At 53.3% G+C, this 12,518-nt stretch overlaps 1 protein-coding gene across 19 annotated transcripts in view; it reads right to left on the reverse strand.

Annotated features, from left to right (window-relative positions):
* Positions 1 to 314: 314 nt before the first annotated feature.
* Positions 315 to 12,518, reverse strand: part of MAST3 (microtubule associated serine/threonine kinase 3) — a 46,204-nt gene continuing 34,000 nt past the window's right edge. For all 19 annotated transcript variants that reach the window (XR_014837407.1, XR_014837406.1, XM_021083500.2 and 16 more), the window contains 10 exons: positions 11,709 to 11,831; positions 10,563 to 10,672; positions 7,183 to 7,319; positions 6,434 to 6,678; positions 5,785 to 5,991; positions 5,242 to 5,468; positions 4,397 to 4,519; positions 3,659 to 3,795; positions 3,362 to 3,543; positions 315 to 2,387 (listed from right to left, as the gene is read on the reverse strand). Coding sequence is in view for 17 of the 19 variants with exons in the window: in XM_021083500.2 (XP_020939159.1) it covers positions 1,855 to 2,387; positions 3,362 to 3,543; positions 3,659 to 3,795; positions 4,397 to 4,519; positions 5,242 to 5,468; positions 5,785 to 5,991; positions 6,434 to 6,678; positions 7,183 to 7,319; positions 10,563 to 10,672; positions 11,709 to 11,831 (2,024 nt within the window). In the remaining 2 variants the exon portion in view is untranslated. The remainder of the gene's footprint in view (positions 2,388 to 3,361; positions 3,544 to 3,658; positions 3,796 to 4,396; positions 4,520 to 5,241; positions 5,469 to 5,784; positions 5,992 to 6,433; positions 6,679 to 7,182; positions 7,320 to 10,562; positions 10,673 to 11,708; positions 11,832 to 12,518) is intronic.

The following is a 12,518-nucleotide window of genomic DNA, read 5'->3' on the forward strand; positions in this document are numbered from 1 at the left end:
CTCGGGCTGGTCTGGGTTCCGAAGGGGGTGAGGAGAATTGTAGGGGACAGCCCAAGCAAAGACTAATATAAAAAGGACACAGATGGTTTATTTATTGCCACAGCTTCGGGGCCCCAGACGAAGCCCTGAAGGACAGAGCCTCTGATGGGTACTCTGATGGGTACACGGAGAGGGCAGCTCAATGATGAACTCCCAGCAGCCTTCAAAACCCACTTCAAGTGACTTTGAGCCACGGGTCTGTTTTCATCCCGCCTCCACCCCACTCTTCCCTTACCCTTTTCTTGGCCCCTCACAAATCCAGACATTGGACCTCCTTTTTGTAAATGTGGGCTTTTATTCACTGTCAGCTCCGGGGTGGAAGGCGGGAGCAAGTCATGCACAGCCTTGGTCTAGCTCCAACACTAGGTGGTGCTGCATGGGTGTCTCCAGAAGGAATGCAGACTGGGCTGCAGTGCCTGGAAAGTGCCCTCACCACGTAGGACACAGAGATCTTGCTAACAACCCACAAATGGGAGAAAGGGAGGCTCTGAGGTGCCCAGTGGGTCACTTAGCATCACAGGGGAGAGAGCTGGAATCTGCTCTGACATTAGATCCAAGCTCCAGAGAGACAGAGCCTGGCTGCATGACTCTCACCAGGCAATCATGGGACAAATCTCTGCCTCTCCCCAGACCTTAGTTATTTGTCTGTAAAATGAGGATGAGAACACCACTTCTAGCCTTCTTAAGGCTGGCTGAGGGAGAAGCCACGAGTAAAAGCGCTTGGCATACAGTAGGTGCTTAATAAATAGTCATTGGGATTAGCTTTGTAAACACAAGGAAACCGAGGCACAGAGCTGGGAAGCCATTTTCCCAGAGCCAAATGTGAAGCCAAGATTCAAACTTTGGCCTCACTGACCCCTGGTTGGACTTTCTCACTCAAATTTCATCCCGGGGAGGCTCTGACACATGGAGGGCACCCCCCTAGCGGGGGGAGGGGTTTCAGACACATCATGGTCAAGGGTTCACCCCGGTGGGCATCAAACACAAAAAAATCTTGTTCAGGGTGGACATCCTTATGCTACCCTGAAGTGCCCTTTGAGGCCTCTGCCTGCCAGGGCACCAGTGTCTGGCTGTGAAGTGGGCAACCCCTCTGCCTAAATCTGGTGAACTTCTACACATACATCAAAGCCCCAGCCCACACCCCCTTAAGCCCATCGGATTGGACGCAGACTCAGGCACAGTTGGCTGAGGGATGGAGACAATGATGATGGGTAGTAGCCTTCAGAATCCAGTCCATCATCAGGATTACTTTGCTTTGCCGTGGAGGGGGAACTCTGTTTGTGGACTCTCCAAGTCACCCAAATTGGGCCTGGACAGGTAAGCTTGGCTGTATCCCTTCAAACCTGTGGGTCTTGAGTCAGGGATGGGATCAAGTAACACAAAACAACTTTAAAAGTACAGAAAAACGAGAAAACATGAACACACGTGACTTGTCCAAAGTGCTTCCTTCTCAGCCCAGGGGGCAGGGTCTACAAATGGGTCCCAGGTGCATGGAGCAGGACCTGGGCAGCCGCCTTAACAGTGGCGGCTCAGTCTGGCTATCGCTTATAAAAAGTAATAAATTAGTTGCAGGGATTTGCTGCTATTTACAATAACACCCTGGTCTCCCATTCCTGCCCCTATGACCCCCTGATTGATCGGCTCCAGAACACAAGGGAGGAGGCACTTTCTACACCTTCCAGCAATAACTGTGATGGCTTCTCATCATCTTCCAGGTGTCACAGGCTCAGTCTCCATCCAGATGTCAATTTATGGAAAAAAACATTCCAGAAAAATGCACAGCTTCCAGGCCAGGGAGAGGCCAGGTAGGACGGATTAGTCTTTCCCAGCAGGTCCAAGGGCTCCTGGAATGGCCTCAGCCCCCTCCACGGCAATCTGCGGCACTAAGGGGGGTGGCCCTGCAGCCTCCTCAGGTGGCTCATCAAAGCTCACCTCCTGCACAGCCTCCTGCTTCTTGAAGGAGTCTCGGCGCTCAGACAGATGCAGCCGCCGCATGACCACCAGCTCAGAGTCCGGCCCGCGGCTGCGGCGCCCCAGCTCCCCGTCCAGCCGCTCACCTGTACCCAGCTTGTCAGCTGACTGGCCTCGGCGCAACCTTGGGGACCGTGCAGGTGCAGGCGGGTGGCCTGGCAGGGGCGAAGGTGAACGGGGTGGGGGCGGAGGCACAGGCGGGCAGGCCAGTGGGGAGGGTGGGATGCTGCTGGTGGACTTGCGGCGGCCAGCTTTGGGGCGAGGTGGTCCAAGCTTGGCGGCCAGGCCATGCAAGGAGCTGGGGCGGGTGTGGCCAGCGGCAGCTGGAGATGCAGGGCTGCTGGAGCTTGGGGATGCACTGGGTGGAGAGGCTGTGTCTGTGGGTAACAGGGGAGGGTCAGGGCCACCAGCCTCAATGTCCCAGCCTCCAGGTAGGGCCCTGTGACTGACTGCCAAAGCCCATATTGTTCCTTGTGGCCACCCATCATGTCTGATTTTCTCTTTGCACAGTGGCTTAGATCTGGTGAACTCCTACTCATCTATCAAAATCCTAGCTCCTAATCATTTACTTCTCACCTGATGACCCATCAAATCATTGAACCAAAGGTATGCATCCTCTGTCCGTCCATCCACGCAATAAGCCATCTACCTACTAGTTCTAGAAGTTATCCAACAAGGGCCCTGCCTCTTTACTCGTGTCCATTCCCTACCCCTAGGCCTCAGCCCCAGAGGACGCCTGGTCTGAGGAAGGCAAAGATAGCAGATACACCCAGCCTGTTGGCCAGAGGGACAGACAGCATTTGGGGTCCACAGAAGGCAGGGAGGGCTTCCTGGAAGAGTAGATCTTGGCTCTCCTCCAGGAGGCCTTTGCCGCCTCTCTTCTGGATTGCCCCAGCCATCCTCTCTCTAGCCTGATGCTAACCCAGTGGGGCTAGGGGTGTCTGTCTCTGGCTGCCGCTGACAGACTAGGGATCCTCAGGGTTGGGCAAAGCCACCATCCTTTCCTGCTCCAGAATGAGCTTCCATGCCCTCTCTGTCTCACACATCCTCCATGGCTCCCTATTGCTGCCCCCCAATTTAAGACCAGCTCTTTGGCTTGGTCCACCCCCTCCCTACCTGCTCTCCACCAGCTTTCACATCTCTTCTCATCTTTTGCTCATGATGTTCCCTTTGCTGGGGCATACCCTTCCCTGCCCTCACACCTGTCTCTGACCACCAGGCTGCCTCTCAGACTGTCATACATCATGTCATCCCATCCATCCCATCCCAACTCTGCTCGCTCCTGCCCTGGGCTGACTTCCGCAGCCCTGAGCCACCCTTCTTCCCAGGGTAGCCCTGGGAGTACACCCACCTGCTGGGGCATCAGGAGCCGGGCTGCGGCAGGGCGTGGTGGGGCTGGGGGAGAGGCTGTGGGTGGGTGAGCCTGGGAGGCTCTCGCTGGATGACAGGGAGTGGTGGAGGCCAGAGGAGAAGCTGCGGCTGGTGTGCAGCACGGATGACTGTTTTGAGATCTTCTTGAAGAGTGACTTCCGTCTGGGGGATTAGAAACCCATATTCTTCAGAAGCCCTGCCCCCGGCCAGCCGGGCCACCCAAGCATGCCACAGGTCCTGCACTAGCCCTCCCTGGCGGCCAGCCCTCCCTCCTCACCGGTCCTGTGTCTCCCGCCTTCGGCTCCGCTTGCTCCTGCGCGCCATGCGGCCCTTGGTCACATTCTTCCGTGCAGGGCCCACCTTGATGGAGGTGTTCTCCAGGGCCGTGGTCCGAAGGGCAATCTTGTTGCCACTCTGTAGGCAGGATGCGGAGGGGTGGCCTGTGTGCCTCCCATCCAATGAGCCACACCCATCCCCTCTGCAACACATCCCTCAGAGCTGCAGATCCTATCCTCTCATTTCTTAACAAATGACCCCACCACTCATTGGGCTAAAGCTGTGTGTCACCATCTGTCCAGCCAGCCAGTGAGCCATCCACCCACCTACTGGTCCCAGGAGCTGTTTAACCGGGGACCTGCCTCCTCACTTGTGCCCACCTCCCTGCGCCCTGAAGACCCTTGGACTGAGGGAGGCAAAGATGGCACAGATACCCCCAGCCCCACAGGGTCAGAGTGGGCCAGAGCGGGGGGCCAGGAGTTGGGGCATCCAGGGGGCAGGAAGGGCTTCCTGGAGGAGTGGCTCTGAGGGATGGTATTAGGGGGCTAAAGAAGGAAGAAGCAGAGGCGAGGGGATGCAAGGGTGAATGTGGAGCAGTGTGGTCAGAACGGGAGAACCACCCAGAATCAGAGGCTGAGGCCAAGGGGTGGGGATGGAGGTCACAGGAGCAGCCTAAAGGCTGGGTGGGGAGGGGGACCTGGGGGCCCTGAGGGCAAGCGGGGTGGGGAAGGGGCTGCACCTTCAGCAGCAGCTCCACGACGTCCATGTGTACCAGCCCCAGGACCGACTCCCCATTGATGTGGGTGATGAGGTCTCCGGCTCGCAGGCCCGCCTCCTGGGCGGGGCTTCCCTCCTCCACGCTCTGGGGATGGGAGTGGGGGTGGACGGCGTGGTCAGCAGCCCGGGTTCCACAGCCGGAGACTTCCACCCAGCTGAGTCAGCTGTGGGCCCCCCAGCAAGCTGCTGCCTTTCATACTGCCTGGTTCCCCAGACCTCGAGGGCTGATCAGACAGTGAGCAGTGGGGAAGGGTCAGGCCCTGGGCTAAGGGAGGGAAGACAGTGCACCCATTGTGCAGGAGCTTCGTGCCCACTTGGGGTCTCCATCCATCTTTTTTATTTAATTTTTTTTGCTTTTTCAGGGCCACATCTGCAGCATATGGAAGTTCCTAGGATAGGGGTCAAACCGGAGCTGCCAACCTACACCCCAGCCATAGCAACACAGGATCCCCAGCTGAGTCTGCGACCTACACCACAGCTCACTCCAACACCAGATCCTCAACCCACTGAGCAAGGCCAGGGATCGAACCCGCATCCTCATGGATCCTAGCTGGGTTCGCTATTGCTGAGCCATGACGGGAACTCCTCTATCCTCTTGCCCAGTCCCCTCCCCATAACTGACAAGGACCATAAAGACGTAGGTGGCATCAGTTCCTTGTCCTGGGCTCCAAAACCTCACAGGCGATGCATACTTGCTTGCTTTCCAAGACTAAAAAATGCAGCTCTGAAAGGGAAGTGCCTCGCCAGGGCAGAGCTGGACTCAAAAACCAGGTCCAGCTGTTCCTGCCCAGCCCGAGACCAACTCACCCACACCACGTGGTGCACAGTGTAGACATCACTGTCGCCCATGTAGACTCGGATTGCCCGCAGGCTGAAGCCATACTTCTTGCCCGAGCTGTGGATGACAATGGGGGGCCGCAGGCTGCCACACACGGGGGAAGGATCTCGGCTGGGAGAGGAGTCACGGGACGACGGGTTCGAGGACAGCGAGCGTGGGGACAGGGGACTCATGAGGGGGCCGCCACTGCCGTCATCTGTAGGGATGAGATTCAGAAAGGGGGTCACCAGGCACTTTTCCAACTCCTTCCATTCTGGTTGCTTTGCTGCTGCTCCAATGCCCCAAATACCCTCCCTTTCCCTCCAGGCCTTTGCACACCCAATGACCACTGGCAGGAATGCCAGTCCAGTGCCCCAGCTGCTTCCCCTCTCCTGAGGCTCAGTCGCTAACAGCAGCCCCAACATCACGGGGAGGGATCCCCTCCAGTTCCCACTGGCCAAAGCAGCCCCCACCCTGTGGTGAAAATAGATGGGGACAGACAAGCAAAGACAAAGCTGGGCCGTGGGTGTTACCTGCCGTGATAATGAGCGACAGGGCGGACACGGAGGCTGACTTGGGCACGCGGCCCCCGCTGGGGGAGGTCCTGGATTTCTCAGGGGCTGAGTCTCTTGGGCCCCCAAGGCGGCGGCCCCGACCGGCATCCAGGGCCCGTGGCGTGGAGTGTCGTGCGCCAGTGCTGTTGCTTCGTAGGCGCGCATGGCTGAGGGCTGCTGTGTCAGCTGGAGGGGTCGGCAAAGTCAGGGGGTCAGCCCGGCCCTCCCACCTCACCACTTGGCCCCTCTGCTCTCAGGAGGCAAACTCCCTTCCTCCCTGGTTGGTGTGTACACAGGCTACCCTCCTGGCCTTTGTTCAGGCAATTCCCTCTTCTTTCACTGCTCTCCCTGGGTAGCTCCACTCTTAAAGCCTTCTCTTTCAAGAAACCTTCCCTTCACCCCGGTTGGACCCCTAGCTCCCACTCCTGGAGTGTCCCGGTTCAATTCCTCTTTCCTGTCCTGATCCAGTGAAGCTGGGGTAGCACCCGTAGACTAACTGAGGCCTTTGTTAGACAAGTGAATGTGCTTGCTGGAGAACTCCTACTCATCCTTCAAAACCCATCCCAAACAGTTCCTCCTATGGGAAACCTGACATGACATTGCCCCTGCCATCCTGGACTCCACCTACCAGAAAGGCTGGAAGAGGGCTTAGGCATCACGGGGGTGGCTGCTGGGGGTGGGTCAGGCTCCCCTAGAATGAAGATGGGCCTTTTGGCCACAGGGGCTGGGCCGGCTCCCTCATCCTCTGATGAGAAGGCAAACTTGGGCATTGTATCCAGGCTGATGGTGCTCAGGAGAGATGGGCTAGGGCCCCGCTCAGGCTGGGAGGAGGATGAGTGGCAGGAGGAACCGGAGGACATGCAGGACCTCAGCCTGTAGCAGGGCAGAGCCAGAGTCATACTTTTCCACTCAAGGACACCCAATCTCCCCAGAGGCCAATCTTAACTCCCGGCCTAGGGTCAAAGACGAGTTCCCTCTGCCTACTCCATCCTCTGTGACTGCCCAGAGAACTCCCATTCATCTTTTAAAACCCAGCTTCCAACACCCACCCTCTAGCAGACCCTGATTTTTTTCTGTTGAGTCTAGACTTTGAAAGATGAACAGGATTTAATTAGCAAAAAGGAAACAATACAAGCAGAAGCCTAGCAGTGTATGGTGTACAACTGCTTTACATTTGGAGTGGTTAGGAATGTAAAACCAAAGGGAGTGATGATAAGGGCCAGGCTGGCAGGGGACTGACAGGGTAGTTAATATGTTTGACCCTTTTCTCCTGGGCCCCTGGGAAGCTCTTCCCAATGTTAGAGTTTGTGGCTCCAACTCCCAGCAGGTTTGGAAGCTGGATCTACTTATATCCCCACCCCCGGCCAGCCCACCTACCGGACCTCGGTGCTCAGCCGGCGCCCATAGTCCCCTTCGCTGCTCCGATCCCACCCTTCTTCCCGGTCCTCACTGAAGCTTCGTTCTGCAAAGGTTGGGGTGGGCTGGGCAGCCAAGAACTCAGAGCTGCTGTAGACCTGGGAAGCAATTAGAGATAACAGTAACAATGACTGTATCTGTGGGGACAGCTTAGTTGAGTGCTTCCCACATGCCCAATGCTTTCCTGAGTCACTTCCTCAAATCCTTACTCACCACCACTCTAAAGACATAGAGTCTTGGAGTTCCCGTCGTGGCACAGTGGTTAACGAGTCCGGCTAGGAACCATGAGGTTGTGGGTTTGATCCCTGCCCTTGCTCAGTGGGTTGGGGATCCGGCATTGCTGTGAGCTGTGGTGTAGGTTGCAGATGCAGCTTGGATCCCGCGTTGCTGTAGCTCTGGTGTAAGTCGGTGGCTACAGCTCTGATTAAACCCCTAGCCTGGGAACCTCCATATGCTGCAGGAGCGACCCTAGAAAAAGGCAACAAGACAAAAAAAAAAAAAAAAAAAAAGACATAGTCTTTAGTCCACTGTATAGGTGAAGACACTGAGGCTCCAAGGGGCCTGGTTACCAAGTGAGCCACAGCTGGGGTTTCCTGCCCAGGCCCACAAGCAGTACAAGTTTTTTGATCAAAGGAAGGAACTTCAGCTAGTGAGGCTAGAAAATAACACCCAGCATAGCAGGTCTATTTACAATTGCCCCAAAGTGGAATCAATCCAAATGTTCATCAACTGAGGAATGGATAAACAAAATGTGGTCCAATTATACAATGGAATATCACTCAGCCATAACAAAGAATGAAGCACTGACACATGCTACCATGTGCGCCAACCTTAAGGAGCCAGAAACAAAAGCCCACAAAGTGCATGATTCTTTTTTTTTTTTTTTTGCCTTTCTTTCTTAGGGCTGCACCTGTGGCATATGGAAGTTCCCAGGCCAGAGGTCGAATCAGAGATGCAGCTGCCAGCCTACGCTGCAGCCACAGCAATATGGTATCTGAGCTGTGTCTGCGACCTACACCACAGCTCATGGCAACACTGGATCCTTAACCCACTGAGTGAGGTCAGGGATTGAACCTGCATCCTCATGGATACTAGTCAGGGTTGTTACCACTGAGGAACTCCTGTATGATTCTACGTATGTGAAATGTCCGGAACAGGGAAATACATGGAGAAAGAAAGCAGATTAATGGTTGCCAGGGGTGGGGGAGGGAGAAATGAAGTGTGACTACAGATGGATACAAGATTTCCCTTTGGGGTGACAGAAGTGAACTAGATAGAAGTGATGGTTGCACAACACTGAACTGTCACTGTACAGTTTAAAATGGCTAAAATATCTCATACTAAGTGAAATAAGTCAGAAAGAGAAAGACAAATACCATATGATATCACTTATTTGTGGAATGTAAAATGTGGCACAAAAGAACCTATCTACAGAACTTCCATATGACCCCACAATCCCACTCTTGGGCATGTATCCGGACAAAACTCTACTTAAAAGAGACATATGCACCCGCATGTTCATTGCAGCACTATTCACAATAGCCAGGACATGGGAACAACCCAAATGTCCATCAACAGATGATTGGATTTGGAAGATGTGGTATATATACACAATGGAATACTACTCAGCCATAAAAAAGAATGACATAATGCCATTTGCAGCAACATGGATGGAACTAGAGAATCTCATACTGAGTGAAATGAGCCAGAAAGACAAAGACAAATACCATATGATATCACTTATAACTGGAATCTAATATCCAGCACAAATGAACATCTCCACAGAAAAGAAAATCATGGACTTGGAAAATAGACTTGTGGCTGCCTGATGGGAGAGGGAGGGAGTGGGAGGGATTGGGAGCTTGGGGTTATCAGACACAACTTAGAATAGATTTACAAGGAGATCCTGCTGAGTAGCATTGAGAACTATGTCTAGATTCTCATGTTGCAACAGAATAAAGGGTGGGGAGAAAAAAATGTAATGTATATAACTTGATCCCCTTGCTGTACAGTGGGAAAAAAAAATAAAATAAAATGCTAATAAAAAGGGGAAAAAAAAGAACCTATCTACAGGAGTTCCCATCATGGCGCAGCAGAAACAAATCTGACTAGGAACCATGAGGTTGCAGGTTTGATCCCTGGCCTTGCTCAGTGGGTTAAGGATCTGGCATTGTGGTGGGTTGTAGTGTAGGTTGCAGACGCGACTCAGATCCTGCATTGTTGTGGCTCTGGCGTAGGCCGGTAACTACAGGTCTGATTCAACTCCTAGCCTGGAACCTCCATATGCCATGGGTGCGGCCCTAAAAGGCCAAAAAAAAAAAAAAGAACCTATCTACAGAATAGAAACAGACTCAGGAGTTCCCGTCGTGGCTCAGTGGAAACGAATCTGACTAGCATCCATGAGGATGCAAGTTCTGATCCCTGGCCTCGCTCGGGGGTTAAAGATCCAGCGTTGCCATGAGCTGTGGTGTAGGTCACAGATGCAGCTTGGATCTGGCATTGTGGCTGTGGCATAGGCCAGTGGCTACAGTTCCAATTTGACCCCTAGCCTGGGAACCTCCATATGCCGTGGGTATGGCCCTAGAAAAGACAAAAAGACAAAAAAAAAAAAAAAAAAAAAAAAAAAGAAAAAGGAAAAGAATAGAAACAGACTCACAGACTTAGAGAACAGACTTGTGGTTGCCAAGGGGGAGGGTGGGGGATGGCCAGGGAGTTTGGGGTTAGTAGATGCAAACTATTACACTTAGAATGGATAAGCAGTGAGGTCCTACTGCACAGCACAGGGAACTATATCTGGTCTCTTGGGATAGAACATAATAGAAGATAACATGAAAAAAATAATGTATATATATGTAAGACTGGGTCACTTTGCTATATAGCAGAAATTGCTAACACTGTTAATGAACTGTACTTTAAAGAAATTTTTCAAAAGACTAAAATAGCATATTCTATTTTTTTTTTTTCTCTTTTTGCCTTTTTCTTGAGCTGCTCCTGTAGCATATGGAGGTTCCAAGGCTAGGGGTCTAATCGGAGCTGTAGCCACCAGCCTATGCCAGAGCCACAGCAACGCGGGATCCGAGCGGCATCTGCCACCTACACCACAGCTCATGTCAATGCCGGATCCTTAACTCACTAAGCAAGGCCAGGGACCGAACCCGCAACCTCATGGTTCCTAGTTGGATTCGTTAACCACTGCACCACGATGGGAACTCCTTAAAATAGTGTATTTTATGCTGTATGTATTTTACTACAATAAAACAAATGTTAAAAAAAAAAACCCTCAAAACAAGCATCTTGCCCTATTTCCTGAGCCCTAGCTGCATCCAGAGCCCCAGGCTCACCTTGCTAAAGCGGTGGGAACAGGAAGAGAACTGGGGGATCTCCGTGGATGACTCCTCGTCGTTGGTCTCATCGTCCTCAGAGCCCAGGTGGCGGTAACGCTCTGAGCGCGCTGTGGGAGGGAAAGGCATGGAAGGTGGGTACAAGGGCTGTGGGAGGGGGTCCCAGGCGGGGAGACACTGTCAGGGCAAAGACATTGAGGTGGGACCATGCCTGATATGTTTAAGGACCAGAGGAAGCAGAGTTAGTATCCAGGAATAAAAAATTCCAGTTGTGGGAGTTCCCATTATGGCTCAGTGGGTTAAGAACCCAACCATAGTGTCCATGAGGATGTGGGTTCAATCCGTGGTCTCGTTCAGTGGGTTGAGGATCTGCTGGTACTGTGGCTGTGGTGTAGGCCCCAGCTTCAGCTTTGATTTGATCCCTAGCCTGGGAACATCCATTTGCTGCAAAGGTGGCCGTAAAAAAAAAAAAAAAAAAAAATCCCAGTTGCATCCCTAAAAGCTATGGGACCAGGGATGGGAATTCTTGTGTCTGAGCCTCAGTTTCTTCCTTTTTGAGATGGGCTGCCCCAAACTGGGTAAAATTGTGCCTCTCAAACATAAAGGATGTTTCTCATTTTACAGAAAAGAAAACAGATGCTCAGAGAGGACCTCTGACATGCTCCACATCACACATTGAGTTCCAGAGTAGGCCCTGGAAGCTGAGGGCATTTTGTCTGTTTGGCCAGAGCCCCAACTGGGGAGAGGGAGATTTGTTTGGGTCCCCCAAAATGCTCAAGTGGACTCCCTCTGCCAAAGCTGAGCGAGGCATGCCACCTTCCTTTATGACGGGTCGCAGTCCATGCTGGGGTGGACATTCAGGAGGCTAACCTGCTGGGCATCCCATGCAAGGGTCTGCCACACTCAGTGCCTTGGTTTCCTCTCCTGTAACCCAAGGCGGTGCTATAACCTCCTGAGCTCAGATGCACAGGAAATCCCAGTCAGGGCAGCCAGCAGACGTGCCCCAGCTTCTTGGAAAGCTCAGCAAGTCAGAAGCTCCAGGCCCAGGGCAAGATGCCAAGCTGGGGCGGAGACTTTGGCAGACACGTCCTCCCCGCCCCAGGGGATTGTAGGACAGCAGAGACGGCCTCCTGGACCCCCACTTACTGTCGAAGTAGCTCGTGTCATCCTCGGCCTCAAGCTGTGGCACGAACTCGGCTTTGTGTCGCAGAAGCCCCGCCCAGTCCAGGGTCCAGAAGAAGGGGTGCTGCTTTACTTCGTGGGTGCCACCTGCAGACATGCCCCGCTGAGCCCTGTGGGTCCCCACCCCCAACTCCCTTGAGGTCAATTATGAACCCAAACTTGGCCAACATAGAGCCACAAAGATGGGAGGAGAAAGCAGTCATCATTTAAGAGCTCAGGGAGGGGACAAGTTGGGGATAGAACGCAGGCCCTGCTCTTCCCGCTGCAGGATCCTGAGATCCAACCATCTGGAGAACCCTTAGGAGGGCCTCCTTCCTGGGCCTTTTCACACATTTCTATCCCATGGAGCAGAACTGACCAGCTGAAGAAATCCTGTTCTTCAACCTCAGCCCCCATGGTCCTCTCCAGTTACCAGGCTTCATTCCTGAACATGATCCATAGCAGCCATGTAATGGGTGGCTGCATGAGTATCAATTAATCCCTTAATTTCTAACTAGGTGGCTAGCAAAACTTGAAGTGAGACCCGCTAGGCTGGGTCTTTGGGGATCTTAGGATACAGCACATGGTGACTCGGAAGTGACCTTTGTCTGCCCTAGACCCAGCTGCCTGCTATTCCTTCAAAGTCTCCTGGCAAGCTCCTATGCATCCTTCAAAACCCCAGTTCTAAATCCTCCAGGAGTTCCCGTCGTGGCTCAGTGGGTAACAAATCTGACTAGGAACTATGAGGTTGTGGGTTCGATCCCTGGCCTTGCTCAGTGGGTTAAAGATCCGGCA

The sequence above is a fragment of the Sus scrofa genome, chromosome 2 (genome assembly GCF_054392235.1).
Source record: "Sus scrofa isolate SSC_HxYL_T2T_F1_AM1 chromosome 2, Sscrofa_HxYL_maternal_Yorkshire_Landrace_v2.0, whole genome shotgun sequence".
Classification (NCBI taxonomy): domain Eukaryota; kingdom Metazoa; phylum Chordata; class Mammalia; order Artiodactyla; family Suidae; genus Sus; species Sus scrofa.